The following is a 16,562-nucleotide window of genomic DNA, read 5'->3' on the forward strand; positions in this document are numbered from 1 at the left end:
ATGGTCTAGATAATACTTAGTCCTTCCTTGAGTGCAGGGGACTGGATTAGATGATTTACTGAGGTCCCTTCCAGTCCAACATTTCTGTGATTTCTGTGAATGTGTAGAAAGCACCCAGCACATTGTTAGTGCTACTGTAAATAAATAGTACTATCTAGTGTTGACAAATTGTATAGTCAATTGCTTGACCACACTTTAATTCATTATGAAATATACTCAAGAGACTAAATAACCAATGTCAGTCATGTTTATTACTAAAAGCCAATAATAATGTTGTACAGGAGAGAGGTTCTATACGATACCAATCTCCGGGAAGCCGTCTTGTGCAGCATTGCTACGTTAACCTTACGCAGAAGGTGTGCACCCAGAATTACACCTCTAAAGCCATCTTTTTGTACCCTACCAGTTTACAAGTAAAAGGTACAGCGTACATCACCTGAAACTAGTGTTTTACCAATCAGTTCTGAACACATGCATTCCAGGTACTAAAGGGCGTGATGGCATCTCCTAGGTTTGTACTAGGCCAAAACAATTATATGTCTTGTCTTCTTCCTTTGGGAGATTCCAGTACTGGCCTGGGAGAATAACTCCCTACCTATTGCTATGATAAAATAATCATATGTCCTGGTCCTGACAATTTTCCTATGTACTTAAGCCAAAGCTTACTTCGGGTAATGCAAGGTGTTATGGGATACTTAGCATAAGAGAATAGGATTATAGTAAAGGTAGAGGCCAATTTAGGTTATATAACTACTATACGGTTTGTACTTAATTCTGTTTGTGCTTAATGCACACTAATATACGTGTGGTGCAGGTGATGCATATTAATATGATCTATATGCTAGGTAGCATATATTGGTCAACATTAGCCACTTCTAATGTTCCCACCAGCAAGGAGCCCAAAAAAGGTTTGGTTCTGATAAGAATCCAAGCTGTGGAGACCGGATAGCAGACTTGATGGACTATTAGTCCTGTCTAGTGTAGCAAATTCTTATCTACCTAAATGTTTGTTTTCCAAAATGCACCCCTGTCAGGCTCGAAGTGGTGCATGAACAGTCTGTATAAAACATTGGTCAGCAAAAAACAAAACTGATGGCAAGTCAATTGGGAAAAAAAACCCTACTTCTACCCTACAAACTACATTTGAATCACTCAAGGGTCTAGCAAAATCTTTAGTGAATAAGTGGCAAAGAGTCCTTATAGACTAACAGACGTATTGGAGCCTAAGCTTTCGTGGGCCAACACGCGGTGTGCCCTGGAAATTTGGGCCTTGTTGAGCCATTGAAATAAACAAAACCCCATCCCTGTCCCCTGGAGAATGCCCTGCCTCTAGTTCCTACTACTGATATCTGGGAACTGTTGTCAGGACCATGCCAGACCATCTGATTTATCAAGATAGCATATGGGGAGAGAGATTCTGAGGTAGACAGGACTGAAGCCACATAGGGCTTCATTGATCAGAATCAGTGTTTTGAATTTCACACAGAAACAAATGGGTGCAATCTATAGCAATCAGGTGTAATGTGCTCCAGAGAAGAATAGTCAGTAAGGAAGCAGGCAGGTGCATTTCACACTCGCTGGTGTTGCTGAATCTGCCAGGGTACATGGCCCTCATCACTCTGGTAACTGGGCCTCTCACAGTCATAAAGGGTTTTATCTTCACAACACCCTGTGAGGTAGGGAAGTATCATCCCCATTTCACACATGGAGAACTGAGACGGGGTAGACTGTGATTTGCCCAAAGCCAACCAGGGAGTCTGTGGATGAACCCAGGTTTCTTGAGTCCTTGTCATGCCCTGTCTACTACATCAATCTTTTCACCCTCTAGAGAAGCCACATATATCCTGTGTTACACTAATCCAGTCTGATGGTAACAAGCACATGGATTACTGTGGTGCATATGCTGTAAATATTGACTAATCCTTGCAGTACCTCTCGAGGTAGGTCTATTGCTAGACATGCTATCTAGCATTTCCTCTAAGGTCTATCCAGGCCTAACCTTTGTGGTGAGTCTAGAGCCACTTTTGAAGTAGACTGTGAGTTGAGTCTAGATATTGTAGTGGAGAAAACACACACCAAGAAACTTGGATTCCCTCCTCTCTCTTCTATATAACAAAGGGGGAGTGGGATGGATATTGGGGGGGGGGGGGCGGAAGAGGGGCGGGAATATACAGCGCAATGAGCCTAGCAGAAAAGACTGGAGTAAATGAACTTCACTTAAGGTATGCCAGGTAAAACTTGGGTCCATTCTCCCCTGACAAGTATTTCCATGCTTGGTGACAACAGGAGGTTGGGACAAGGACCTGCATGACCACACTTATAATTTGTTTTAAAGTTATTTCCAGTTTCATAATTTAAAAAAAAATCTAAGGTCAATTTTAAGACCCTTATTTTCTTTTTCAGAGGCACCTCCCCCTCCAATTCTGCGGCCGATGGTCTAAGAACTCCAGCTGGCTTGATGGGCACTTGCCACAAGATGGCGCTAATGTCACAGTAGAAAGAGGCCAGACGCTGCTGCTGGATACCACCACTGGCATCCTCAACTTTCTGCACGTCAAAGGTCTGAGGAGGTTTTTGTCTGTTTGTTTCTTGCAGGCTGTAGCGTTTCATTCTCTCCTCCCTCTCCCCGCCCCCCAATCAAATAAACTGTGCCAAGGCACCTGGTCAGACAGGAGCGTCAAAGACACAGCATCAGTGTTTGGTAAACATAGTGAGGATGGGGGGAGGTATCTGTTTAATTATTCTGTATGCAGAAAGCATCGTTTATGCCGTTTGAGGCATAATGACAATATGAGTAGGACTACTGAAAGCAGAGCTCTTCTGCACAGCCATCAGGGATAATAGTGGTACTGGTAACAATAATCACCTATGTCTTGTGTGGTATCTTTGATGCAAGTGTGTTGGAAAAGCCTTTACAGAACTAATGATGTTGTTACAGAATTATAGGCTACAGTTACAGAATGTAATAAATAATCCATGATCCTAGCACTCCGTTAGTGTTGTGTAAGTAATACAGCACAATTAAGAGAGAAAGCATCAGGCCTGTAGTACTTACTTACCCCGAGTCAAATTCAGATTTGGTGTAAATAGATGCAGCTCGGTTGGAGTCAATACACAATTAAGGACAAAAATAACCTGCCATTCGCCAGTAGAAACATTTCCATCCTCAAAATGAGGGCCCCAATCCTGCACACCCTTCTGCACATGCTTAAGTTTAAGCACATGCGTAAATGTTTTCAGGATTGGGGCCTAAAAAGTAAGCAAAGGACTTTGTGTTGTGTTTTAAATGCTTACACTTAATGGTTTGTAAAAGAGATTTCTTAACAAATGTCATAGGTATTAAGGCCCAAATCCTCAAAGGCATTTAGGCTCCTAACTCCCATTGAAATCGATGGGAGTTGGGCATCTAAATATCTTTGAGGATCTGTGGCTAAACCTTCATTGAGGACTACAGATGCAAGGAATGTGATATTTTAATGTATTTTAACTCAGTTTTGAGTTAACAGACGATAAAGAAATCTGAAAATGGAAAGAACTTTCCTTCCCACTTCTATCCCTTTATCAGCGATCTCCCAGAATAGTGGGGTGGAATTTTATCAGGTTTTCTTCCACCTGAACAAAGAAAATAAATATTTTAATCAAGCTGGGGGCGAGATCAAGCATGAAAATGTTTTAGCCAAATCCTCCCCTCCTCCCCACCAACCTCCTGCTGAAAGTTCTAAGCCTCTGAAAATAGGTTCTTGGTCGTTTTCAGCCCAAATGAGATTATCCTGCTGGAATGCATATCTGTATCACAAGTATGAGGTGGTCTGAACTAGAATGCAGGATCCAAAATCCTAGCAAGTTTGGATCCAAATCTGGGTCTAAACTTTGTGGTTCAGCCCAAACCTATGAAATAGATCCAGAGCAAGAAACTGAATAAGAAAGGAAGGTCAGACACAACTCTGAACCATGGGCTTGATCCATAAGCCCAGTGAATTTGATGGGAGTCTTTCCATTATTTTCAGTGAAGTTTGGAAACAGGGTCTTTGTGGCTTGGACTCATATTCAAAAGCAATTTTTTCCCTCTCCGTCATGCTCCTTTTCATTCTCAAACAAGCCCATTCAGCTGACCCACACAATATGGTAGGTACGGTACAGTTATTAAACCAACATTAGACTATTTTAGACCCAGTGACTCTGAGAAGGGCATTTATGATACCAAGCACACTTGGTTCTCTTGTATTACAGTAATTTAGATGGAATAAATGGGCTGAAAGAGTCAAAGGTGTTAACATGACCCTGAAACTATCCAACATTAAACAGTTTTAAACAGGGTTCAGGGTTTTATAACCAGATACCTCAGCCTGCGTAGTACCATGGCAAACATACCATTAAAATTTTTTTAAGTTCTTTATTAATGATACAGAAAAGAAGGGAAAACAATTAAAGCATTTGAAATGTAAAGTGTTATGTGAGGCTTTCATTTTAATCAGGTCCGTTTTTCCCTTTCCCATTAGCTGTAAACAGATTTTATAAGGAAAAACCCCTGTATGACAGTCTTTTAGATCAGAGGTTCTCACAACAGTTTTAGTGGCCTCAGAGTGGGATGGCCAACTCTTGCTGGTGGCTGATCTGACAATTTTCCTTACAATACTTCTGTACTTGTTGAAAAGCAGCAAACCCGTTCCTGTAAGTGGCAGTGAGGAAGGATTCCCCTGTGCTCAGACTCACCCCGCATCACCGATGGAGCTCTTGATGCTAATAAGAAGGCGTGATACTGGCAGGCTGCATGCACCACATGGGAACACAGATAGAAGCCCCCTGGTAGGGCATGGCCTCTACACACTGGGGCTGGGCGGTAGGAAGTAGAGATCCCCCTTTAGCTCACCTGGACTTTGCTCCTATTCTTGTGCTCAGAGCTTGTCATGGAGTGGGAGCCCCTCACTATGACAGGAAGCTGCCAAGCCCTGCAGCAGCCTAGAGTCATTGACCTGCTGTAGTAGCTAGAGCAACTGTGAATAGTGAGTGCAGCCCCAGATGCGGGAAACGCTGATCCATCTCTGTCCCTGTCTCCCATGGCCATTCAGTGAAAGACTGCCCCAGGAAGGTGGGTTGGGCACTCACCGGCCGTCTGCAGCGTCCCAGACTGCCGGTGCGGGGGAGCTGCCCAGGAACTATCCTGGTGACCAAACGCCGCAGCCATCTCCACTGACAAGAGCTGCCTCTGGTGCCATGCACGTGTCTCCAGAGGCACTGCCTGGAGGCCCCAAGAAGGCTGCATGGTGCAGGGCACCGATCCTTGCTGGCAGCACCAGTGCAAACACCAAGGCGGAGCATCTGACTGCCCTTGAAGCCAGCCATTCAGGAGCAACAGATGCGTGCTGCAGGGAGGGACTGCTGCTTTGCCCCCCAGTCTCTGCCCATGCTTTGGTGGCTGCAAAAAAATCCACCGGTGGCTGCATGCAAGAAACGCGGATGGTGATAACTGTACTTTTGGGGATAAAGAGAAGAAGTTAGTTGAGATGGGCTGGAGCTGTTGTTGTTGCTGTTGAGGTTTGATCCTGTTTTTTAGAAAACAAAACAAGACGCACACACCCAAGAGGGACATGGAAAAAACAGCAAAGAGAAAATGCAGCTTCTCTCTCAGGTGTTGACTCTCACTTGCAGACTCAGTGCTGGAGAAACACAAGCCCAGCACACAGTCTCTGAGTGGCTGATAAGACCTGGCAAACTTGTGCCATCGTTGGGCCATTTGGGGCATTGCTTTTAAATACCTCTCTTGGGTGACAGGCTTACAGCAGTATTGCAAAATATAGTGGTGGCTGGCTAAGCCAGAGCGTTATTAAACAGAACACACATGGGGGAAGGGATTACATGGTCTTACATCCCAGGTGGCCTTTGGGATTTAGCTGGTGGAGGTGGCATCTAGGTTCTTCTCTCTTGTCCGGTTTTCTCAGGATGAAGAAGACACAATGATGTCCCACTGGATCCCGGCGTCTCAGGAGACAGCAGTGGTGGCAGCCATGATGGTGAAGCTCGCTCCTTCCCCTTCTTTCAGTCAGTCCGTGGCCACGGTAGACATAATCTTCCCCAAAAAGTCTTTTCCTGAGGACTGCCAAGGAAGTGTTGGGTGGAATAGTCCATCCCCCTATTATTTTGTCCAACAATTAGGTCTAATTTCCAACAAACCAATTTTGTTTAATTGGTGTTAACTTGTTTACCAGGCATGAGGTTAACACAGTTCTGGTGTTATATCAGGAGGCCTTTTCATTTGTATTAATTTAGCTCTTCTGTCTCCCTTTTGCACCTCTTCCCATCAACGTGGCCCTATACACATAGCTGGCTAACCTTCTCTTGGCTTTGGACAGGAGTCCTTTGCAGTGATCCTTCCTCTGGCCTTCAATACCATCAGTCATAGGATCCTGTTGAGGCACATACAGGGGCACATCAGCCAACAGCCACTGCAGTCATTGCTGATATAGGTTGAGTTTGAACTGGTACCCTAGAAGTGGCAAGTTTTTTATCTTTGTCCAGTCTTCTGTGTCGTCCAGTCACCTTTTGCAGATCCCCCTCATACCCATTATTTTCCTCGTTTATAGACTGGCTGCGATGCTTGGTTATCTGAGCCATTGTTTGTTATGCTCAGTCCATTTGGGCTGTGCATGATGATACTATTTGCAGGCAGTTTCTAGTTCATATTTTCTTTTTTTAATCAGACAGAGACATTACAATTAAAATACCGTAAAAGTGATTCTAGCAGTATTGCAATAAGCATGTTTTTTAATTAAAGAAAGAACATGGGATGTACAAATAGTACCAGCTAATGGGAAGTTGCATCCAATGTATATTTTAATTGAGTTTTAAAGAGACTGGGGGGAAAGGCAGTCCTGTCTCTCTTTATTGCTCTGTGATGAGATCTCTAGGTTGTTACAATGATGTGCATCAAGTCTGGATTAATTATAGTCAATGGATCATAAAATTCCACCTGTCTTGGAAGAAAGGAGGGACATATTTTTTCTTTTTCTTTTTTTTAACAAGAACTCAGTGTTTTTCAATGGAATTCAACTTGTAGGACAAGAAATTCCCTGCGGGGGAATTTTGAGGCCTTTACAACTGTAGCAATTGGACAGCTTTTCTATTTCTTTTCCTTAATTGTAAATCCTGATTTGTGGCTAAGTGTAGGGCACATGCATCTATTTTAACCCCTGTTTTGTCTGGGATTGCAGCATGTATATTAGACTCCTAGGGCGCTCGTTCGCTAACTAAATTGATTTTCCGCATGTTTGATAGCTGCCAAGACTCCTCCAAGGCTTCCCAGGCTGAACTCCAGCAGATCAGTGGAAGCTAATCCCAGTCCTCCTAACAAAAGGAACTGTATATGGCTCCTGCAAAGATCAGACTGGAAGCTTAGGCAGCATGGTCCCCTCCTTCCTCCACTCACTGGCATGGAGAAGTCCAGTCTCTGCAAGAAGATGCTGCTGCTAATTATCTGAGCAAAAGCTCTCTTGAGTCCTCCTAGATCTATCCTAGGTCCTTCTTTTGCCCCCATTCCCACAGGATTTTATAATCCTTAATGCATTTGTCCTCACAAAGCCCCTGTGAGGTTAGCCCCTTTTCACAGATGGGGAACTGAGGCCCAGAGAGACTCTCACTTCCTCAAGGCTACAGAAGAAGTCTGTGGTGGGACAAGCCAGGTCTGTTGAATACCAAACTAGAGCTCTGACTGCTGGACCATTCTTCCTCTCAAGCGTTAAACCTTGCTAATCTGTAGACAAAAGACGATGCATTAAGGTATGGCCTACACTAGGTCCTGAGATCAGAGCCCCATTGTGCTATGCACTATGCAAAATGCTTAGGGGGGAGGGATAGCTCAGTGGTTTGAGCATTGCCCTGCTAAACCCAGGGTTGTGAGGTCAATCCTTGAGGGGGCCATTTAGTGATCTGGGGCAAAAATTGGGGATTGGTCCTGCTTTGAGCAGGGGATTGGACCAGATGATCTCCTGAGGTCCCTTCCAACCCTGATATTCTATGATTCTTAGTAAGAGACCTTCCCTGCCCTTGCAAGCTTACGATTTAAATAGATGAGACAAATGTAGCATGGCAGAAATGGATACAAACAGAATATTAGTAATTGAGGCACAGAGAACTTCAGTGACTCGGCCCACAATGACACAAGCAGTCTGTGACTGAGCCAGGAATTGAACACTGACTGCTCAGAGTCAGTCCAGGGCACTGCTACAAGACCATCCTCCCTTGCTAAAAGCAAACTGTTTTGCCTGAGCTGGTCTCCAGCAGGTTGAAATGTCCAAGCAGCTGCCTGTTTCTAGATTAGAGCTGGATTAAGGCTCTGGTTCAGCTAAGCACTTGTGTCCAGGTTTAACTTTTAAGTGAGAGTAGTCACATTGACTTCAGGGGGACTAATCATGTGCATAACTGCTTTTCTGGATTGCGACCTTTGTAAAATCAAGATTGGATTTCTTTTAAAGATATGCTGTAGTTCAAAAGGAATTATTTGGGGGGAAGTTCTATGGCCAGAGTTGTACAGGAGGTGAGATCACAATGGTCCCTTCTGGCCTCGGAGTCTATGATTCTATGAAATGAGCGCAGGTTCAGTTCTGCAGATCAAACACCCCTTTCACATCAGTTCCCTTCTTGTGATTTTTTTTTTTTTTTTTTTACCTTGGAGCCTTTGTGAGGCTTTCCCCAAAGCATTATCCTGCCACAGGAGCCTAACATGTCTTTCCTTTGGAGCTCAGGTGTTGGGATTTGGAAGCCCCTCAGACTGTCACCTTCACCTATTTTGTCTCCTGGTCTGACTGGCCTTCCCTGAGTAGCTGCATTGTGTATCCTTGGGTAATACAGATTGTAACGTATACAGCTGAGTGACTTTCATCCAGATTTCCAAGGCATCTACTGTAACATACCTTGTTCTGGTGCAACCAGTAATATCCACACACTCCATTGTAACCTCTCTTCCTCCCTGGTTGGCTGTCCCTTTCTTTGGCTCATACTGTAGATGTGATCAAGTGTCTGTGATGCCATCTCAGTGCTGGCAGAGTAGGGGGACTTCCTCTAGACGAGATGGTTCTTGCAGCGTTATGCAGGCTGGTGATCTAAATCACCATTGCTTGGCACCTGTACTTCAAGGAAAGAGGCCACCCAGCTTGCAAGGAGCACATGGCATCTGAACAGATGGGCATGAATGCACCCAGCCAGAAAACATGGGCATCGGTCCTGGGAGATGATTTCTAACGGAGAACATTCAAGCAGCTGCCTCTCTCTAGCTCAAGGCTGGATTAAGGCCCCAATCTAGCATAGCTCTTGAGCACACACTTAATGTTAAAACACATGAGTAGTACCATTGACTTAAGTGGTACTGCCTATGCACTTGAAGCTAAGCATATATTCAAGTGCTTTGCTGGATTGGGACCTAAATGTGTGTGGGGAGAATGCACTGTGTGGCATGTACAGTGAGTTTTGGCCTCTTTTGGTTCAGACAGCTTTGGGGGCAGAGTCAATGTAATGAGCGCTTCACTCCTTTGTGTCTTGCTCTGTAGGAGCCCAGGATGCAGTGAACTTGTGTTGCTCATCCGTGTTTCATGTGAGCATGTCCAAAGGGTGCACGCAACAGGGTTCATAAAATTAGTATCTTGTCCTTAATTAAGGCCGATAAATGAAGTCTATGAAAAGAGAGCGCAGGAGGATCTACATAGCAGGATCTTTCTTTTCATTCTAGTTTGCTCCCAGCAGGCACCCCCTTGGAGGCTGAGAACAAGCATATCAAATGGATTGCCAGCACGCTGCAGTCTTGTTATGCACGATCAGTTGTTTGAAGAAAGATGTTCTAGCTCTAGCCATTTCCTCCTGCTGTTTTCCATTTGGGGATGCATGCCAGGAACATAATTTGTGAGGTTCAGCACATCTCAAGGGGGTTCTAGTGGGATCATCATAAAATACAATGGTGAAGAGAGCTGAGAATAACAAGTCCAGGGGTCTGGGAACATTGGTCATATAGGGCCAAAGCCTATGATACAAAACTCCTTCCTCGTATACCGACGGTAGGATACAACCCTTGTGCAGAAGAGAGAGGACATGTCCATTGAGGAGGTGACCTTTCAAATAGCAGCAGATGCTTTTCCATTAGGCAAAGGGCATTCTACTGGATTTTTCATTTATACAATAGTTAAGAGGATGCAGTTGATATAATTGTGTGTGTCTGTATATATGTGTATCTGTGTGTGTGTGTGTGTATACACACACACACACCCCTTTCCTGTGTGACACTGAAATTATTGATTATAAAACAATTCTCTTAAAAATTACTTTACATCTTTTGTTTACATTTAGCACTTCACTCAGCTTGTGTAGGGAAGCTGGATTGGATCTGGTGAAAGTCACTTTCATCCTTTTCCCTGCACAATCTAATTATAACCTACATCCAAATTTACAGGCATTTATGTCCAAACTTATTTTAACTATGGTACTTATTTTAATGAGACATTTCATTTAAAGAATACAATATTTCTCTTAAAGGTATAATATGGAGGCTGATTGCTTATAACATCAAAGCAAAACAGGGTCCTCAATGAGTGCTTTCCTCTGTGTTTGGGAAATCCCTACAACATTTGGAATGCTACCACAAACTAAATATTAATGAGAAAGATGGGGTTGAACTCAACACCCTGTGTATGGACAATGAGAATCTCCATAATCATGAGGATTAAAAACAGACAAACATTTTGGAAGGGATAAAAAGCCTCATACTACAAGGCATAACTCATTCTCTAACTAACAGGGATCAGTCAAAGCTTTCCTTGTGGGTAGGTTATCTTATCACTTCCAACTCTTGAGGTTCTTGCACCTTCCTCAGAAGCATCTATTGGAGACAGGGTACTGGATTAGGTGGACCTTGAGACTGAGCCAGTTTGGTATTCTTTTGTTCCAGCCCAAGACACTCTATGAAATGAAGAGGTATCATATTGCATTTCCACCTCCTCTCCATTTGCTCTTGTTTTCCTTTGTTTCACATAAGACTTCAGAGCAGAAATATCTGTCTATCCCGCACCAGTCCCTTCATCATTCTTCTGGTGCAGTCGGTGGTTCAAGTGAAAGAGTACCTAAGTGGACCCTATCTTATTTTCTGGTTTGTTTTCTTTACTGTTCTATCAGTTTTTCTAGCTGTTGGTTGGATTTCTTTTCCCTCTGGGAAAGGGGGCAGTGCCTCAGATTTAGTTTTGGGTTATTTTTTTTTAAAAGAGGATGGGAAAAAAATTCTTTCCAGGCCTGGAGGTGAAGGCCAATTGCTGGTTTAATCGAGACAAGTGATGGTTTTGATGTTCTCACCAAACATCAAATAGCCTCAGAATGTTTCTTTTCTCTCCCATTTGAAAGAGATGTGTTTGGTCTCCATATCACAGCACAGAAGAGATTATGGGTTTAATTGTATTTATTTGAATTGGTGGGGAGGCTACCATAACAATAGTTGATTGATTTTTATAAAATTACCCCAAGGTCCCTTGTAGGACATTCCAGGCTCTCTTGTGCAGCCATAACAAACAACGTAAGGGCATAAGTGCTAGTAAGTTTGTATATAGGTTATAATTAAATGACTCAAATGACTGAGCCTGAATATTTGCCAATCTTTGCTTTTAACTGTTATTAAGCTGTTGTTTCTTAACTCCCAGGGATTCGTTGTCTCTGCTCTTGGACTGATTTTCAGAAGGACTTGGCTTCTGTTGGCTTCAGTGATAGGTGTGGGGGCTCCGCAGTTTTGAAAATATCAGGTGTTAGGGTTCAGTTCTGCTCTGTAGGGATGAGAGTGGCCTGCCAAGGCAGGCAAGAGCTGCGAGAGCAGACTTCAGGGGAGAAGAGGGGGAAGAGAAGCTCCAGGACTGAATTTTGTTTTGAATGTTATATAAACAAACTAGACAGTGAGAGAAGGGAGTGTTATTAGACAAAAGGATTGTGCAGAGTTTACTAAGGTTTCTGAAGAGGAGAAACTGAGGCAGGGAGTCACAGAGCGACTCCAAGTGACGAGGGTGGTGCTTGGGATGCGGCCGACCCTGTAACAGCATGCGCGCGCGTGCACACACGCACATTTTTAGAAGAAACCAGCTGTGATTTGTCAGAAAGTTCGCTGGGGATTGTTCATAGAATATACACATTCAAAAGTGGTGACATGCCTATCAACGCCCTTTGGAACACATCACCTTTTAGCTGCTTCAGGTCACCCATTCATTGTCTGTCTTTGTCGTCTTAGGTTTTTGAGGCAATGACTATGTCTTCTTGTATATTCACATGGCACCTAGCCCAGTGTTGCCTTTGTATATCTTTAACTTCCAGCCAGTGGAATTGTACTTGCTCCCATCAGATTATGGGAAAGCCATTTTCGTGAAAAGGCCAGATTGCAAACCCCCTTTCTCGCACTAGTGAGCTGGTACTCATATGAGTAGTCCCATTGGCTTCAGGGGCTAGAGATGAGAGAACAAAGGGCTAGCCTCACCAGTCTGTTCAGCCCACTGCAGAAGCACACCTGCCTTGAGTACACAGGATTTATCACAGTCTGAGAGGAAAAACATGTTGTTGGTAGTGTTGTGGGTTCAATTTAATTCAATAGCAAGGTGTCAAGTAGCTAGGCTTAATCAACTTTACTAATTAACGATGATTAGTCAAAGATTAATACAGCATAATACAGATAGGAAGGCCAATACATTGCCAACCCATCTGGGAGACAGCAACGCAGCAGGTCAACTGTCTCAAAATCTGAGCTTCATTCTACTTCTCTATATACGATATACAATAGATGAAGGTCTCACTATTTCTTTGCATTACTTTAAAGCTAGTTTTATCTGTCGTCTTTGACAAGCTTTTGAACACTTTGTGATATGTTTACACAGACCCTACAATAAACAGGACAGAAATTGAAAACAAGTTTTTTATCTTATTTGACCATAGCAATCCAGAAATTTTCCACTGAATGCATCTGATGAAGGGAGCTGTAGCTCATGAAAGCTTATGCTCAAATAAATTGGTTAGTCTCTAAGGTGCCACAAGTCCTCCTTTTCTTTTTGCAAAATTTCAGTGACATCCTGCACTTGCAATAGTTGGGTATAGAGGGCATGTTAGTTAAGCATCCACAAACTTGTTTGTCTTGTCCTGTCCCTCTGGAATGACTGCACCTAACGCTGAAGTACAACATTTCATGTCTCCCTTTGGTTAAACAGCTTAACATAAGTAAAAAGCATCTGGGAAAAAACTTAACATGAATAAAATTCATAGTTCTACAAAAACATGTAATATATATGTTATAGTATATGATATTCATAGAATCATAGAACTGGAAGGGCCCTCCAGAGGTCATCTAGTCCAGTCCCCTGCACCCTGCTAACAGTGACACACAAACCTTAGAGACTTTGGTTATCTGGCTCCATACACATTTGCAAGACAGAGGATCCGTAGTAGCCAGGCATAGCATGAATACCTAGAGGTTAGTTGGTTAAGTATATTTCTCAAGACTGGTGATACTCTTATATTATACACAGTGGAGTCATGCAAAGGTTACAGCGTCTAACTATAGAACACTTTTAGGGTTATACAATTCAGCATGAAAATAAAGCATTCTAAATAGCATGTACTGTACTTATTCTCTATTAGCTACTGTCTTATTCTGGTTACATAAATGTCTCCTTTTTAATCACACTTATAGCTACAACTCCTCCCAGGCTTTGATTGATACATTTTGCTTGTCAGAGCTGAATGCATCTGTTTTCTGGTAGTAACACAAAAGCAATTTATATGCCTGGCTAATAGTTCTGTTTGTGAGACCTGGTTTCCCAGTCTGCTTGCAAAAGTCAGCTTCACAAACCTTGACACAAGTTTTTTCCTTATCTGGTAACTGCCCCCGCAGCACTAACCAGCGTATGTAACTAAATATGCAAGTAGTGTTTTTCCAGTTTGTCTTTGGCCTGGCTGCAAAGCACCATGGGGCTTTGGCTTAGTTTGGTCAACAGTAGGTAGCCCTGGTTAAAATATTGGCTGTAGATCACTGAGCTCCCTTCTCTGAACAGAAGCTTCTCGAGGTCAAAGCTCTATCTAATATTCCAGTAATGAATTTAATTGGTTTATCTTTTCTTTTTAATTTTAAGTAGACTACAACATTCAACCCTCCCACCTCCCCAGGAAAGTGTCAGGCAGTTCAGTGCATGTTTTTGTTTTGTTTTTCATATTAAAAACAGACACACACTCTCTCTCTCTTCCCTGAAAGGACAGGACGTGCTATTTTAAACTACAATAACATGAAGCCTTGCCCTTTGTAACTCTTAGCATGAAAACTGTTGGGAGCAGCTTGTGAAGAAGGAAAGCCAGCTGGTCCCAGGCACAGTGGTAGCTGTTAAAACCCCCATATCTACAGATACTACAGTGGTATGAGAGACCTCAGTTATTTGCTATTGCAAACATAGGGAAATACTGGGATGAATCAGCAGGAGTTGTAAGCAAGACACAAGAAATAATTCTTCCACTCTACTCCACGCTGATTAGGCCGCAACTGGAGCATTGTATCCAGTTCTGGGTGCCACCTTTCAGGTAAGATGTGGACAAATTAGAGACAGTCCATAGGAGCACTACAAAAATGGTAAAAGGTCTAGCAATCATGACCTCTGAGGAAAGATTGAAAAAAACGGGTTTAGTTTAGTTTGGAGAAGAGAAGACTGACTGGGGACATTATAACCGTTTTCAAGTACAGAAAAGATTGTTATAAAGAGGAGGACGAGAAATTGTGCTCTGTACCACTGAGGCTAGGACAAGAAGCAAAGGGCTTAAATTGCAGCAAGGGAGGTTTAGGTTGGACATTAGGAAAAACTTCCTGTCAGGCTTGTTAAACACTGGAAAAAATGTTGCTGAGGAAGGTTGTGGATTTTCCTTCACTGGAGGTTTTTAAGAGTAGGTTACACAAATACCTGTCAGGGATGGTCTAGTTGTTACTTAGTCCTGCCTTGAGTGCAAGGGACTGGACTAGATGACCTAGTCAGGTTCCTTCCAATCCTACAGTTCTATGATTCTGTGGCCCACTAGTCTAATCCAGTCTGGAAATTCCTATGTTCCAAAGCCCCTCTTTTAATTATGATAATTATTTGTATTGCCATTGTACCAAAGAGTCCCAGTCCTGGACCAGAACCCCATTGTGTTAGGCATTGCACAAATATGGGACAAAAAACCCCAGTCCCTGCCCCTAAATAAAAGATAAGAGACAACAGTTGGATATAGGCAGGTAGGGGAGCCCAAGGAAACAATAAGACAATACTGGTCAGCTTAGTAGCCTGTGGTCTCTGCACACAAGCAGCCTGACCATTGTCAAATGTTTTGTAGGCACCATGGCAAAGGAGAGTTTTAAGGAAGGATTTGAAGGTGGATAATGGGGTAGCTTTGTGGATGTTTACTGGAATCTTCTCCAAGGTGAAGCATGAGAGAAAACACCAACATGCTTGTTAGAAAATGTAACAGGTGGGCAAGAGAGGCTGGCATCATGGGCATAGATGAGTGTCGACAGTTCAATAGCAAAGGAGAGGTGATAGGTAGGGTGGGGATTGACTTAAAGGGCCTTGAAAGTGAAGACAGCTTATGTTTGAGGCAATGGTCTATAATCTAGAGGGACAATACATACAGAGGAATCATTATCCCTGTTTTACAGTTGTGGAGCAAAGGCATGGAGAAGTTAAGAGTGTTTTTGTCAAAGGGACCCCAACCCCCCATTCAAATTCTGTGAGAGCTGGGGGCACAACTTCTTTTGGCTCGCTTGAAAACCCCAGCCTGTATTTCTTGCCCAGCATCACACGGGGAGTCTGTGGAATAGCTAGGAATTGAATTGAGACTGCCTGACTCTTAATCCAGTGGCGGACCCACAAGACCATTTATTCCTTCATCTTTTGTATCTGTTATATGCAGCACCTTTGGACATGAACTAGCAAGTTTGTATGTGAGTGACCAGTTGTGTTTTGCTCTTCTCTTGTTTTTAGGTGGCAAGCTCTTGTTGGCTGGCCCTGGACCCATAGAAATCCATGCTCATTATATTCTGGTATCTGATGGTGGCAAATTTCAGGTGGGATCCCCAGATAAACCTCTCCGGGACAAAGCACACATCCATCTCTACGGAAGCTTTCATTCTGCAACCTTCTTTCCATATGGGGCCAAATTCCTGGCTGTGAGGAACGGGACCATTTCCATGCATGGTGAGTTGGAGAGGGTACAGTGTGGCTCTCTCTCTAACCTTAAAAAAAGTGTTGATCATATTTCTAGTTAAGACAATGACTGAGACAACATGAGTCATTTGGGATGGAATTTTCAGACAGAGTTCTGAACCTACCGTCAGGGTCAGATGTTCCAAAAAACTGAGCTCCCACTTGGGTGGGAGTTTGGCCATGAGTTTGGCCCTAGATCTCTACTCTCTGCTCCAAGTGGCCCTATTTCCGAAGAGTATAGCATGTTAGATGCTGACCCCTTTTGCAAATCTGTCCATAAGCGGGAGCTGTGGCAGGGTGCGAGCACTCATGAAAATCTGGCCCTTAGTTGGGTGCCTAAATGAC

General features: G+C 43.3%; 1 protein-coding gene across 1 annotated transcript in view; it reads left to right on the forward strand.

Annotated features, from left to right (window-relative positions):
* The window catches only part of PKHD1 (PKHD1 ciliary IPT domain containing fibrocystin/polyductin), a 370,485-nt gene that overhangs the window by 131,572 nt on the left and 222,351 nt on the right, over positions 1 to 16,562 (forward strand). Inside the window, exons 35-36 of the mRNA XM_077811517.1 lie at positions 2,404 to 2,560; positions 15,996 to 16,208. Of these exons, the coding sequence (XP_077667643.1) occupies positions 2,404 to 2,560; positions 15,996 to 16,208 (370 nt within the window). The remainder of the gene's footprint in view (positions 1 to 2,403; positions 2,561 to 15,995; positions 16,209 to 16,562) is intronic.

The sequence above is a fragment of the Eretmochelys imbricata genome, chromosome 3 (genome assembly GCF_965152235.1).
Source record: "Eretmochelys imbricata isolate rEreImb1 chromosome 3, rEreImb1.hap1, whole genome shotgun sequence".
Taxonomy (NCBI): Eukaryota; Metazoa; Chordata; order Testudines; family Cheloniidae; genus Eretmochelys; species Eretmochelys imbricata.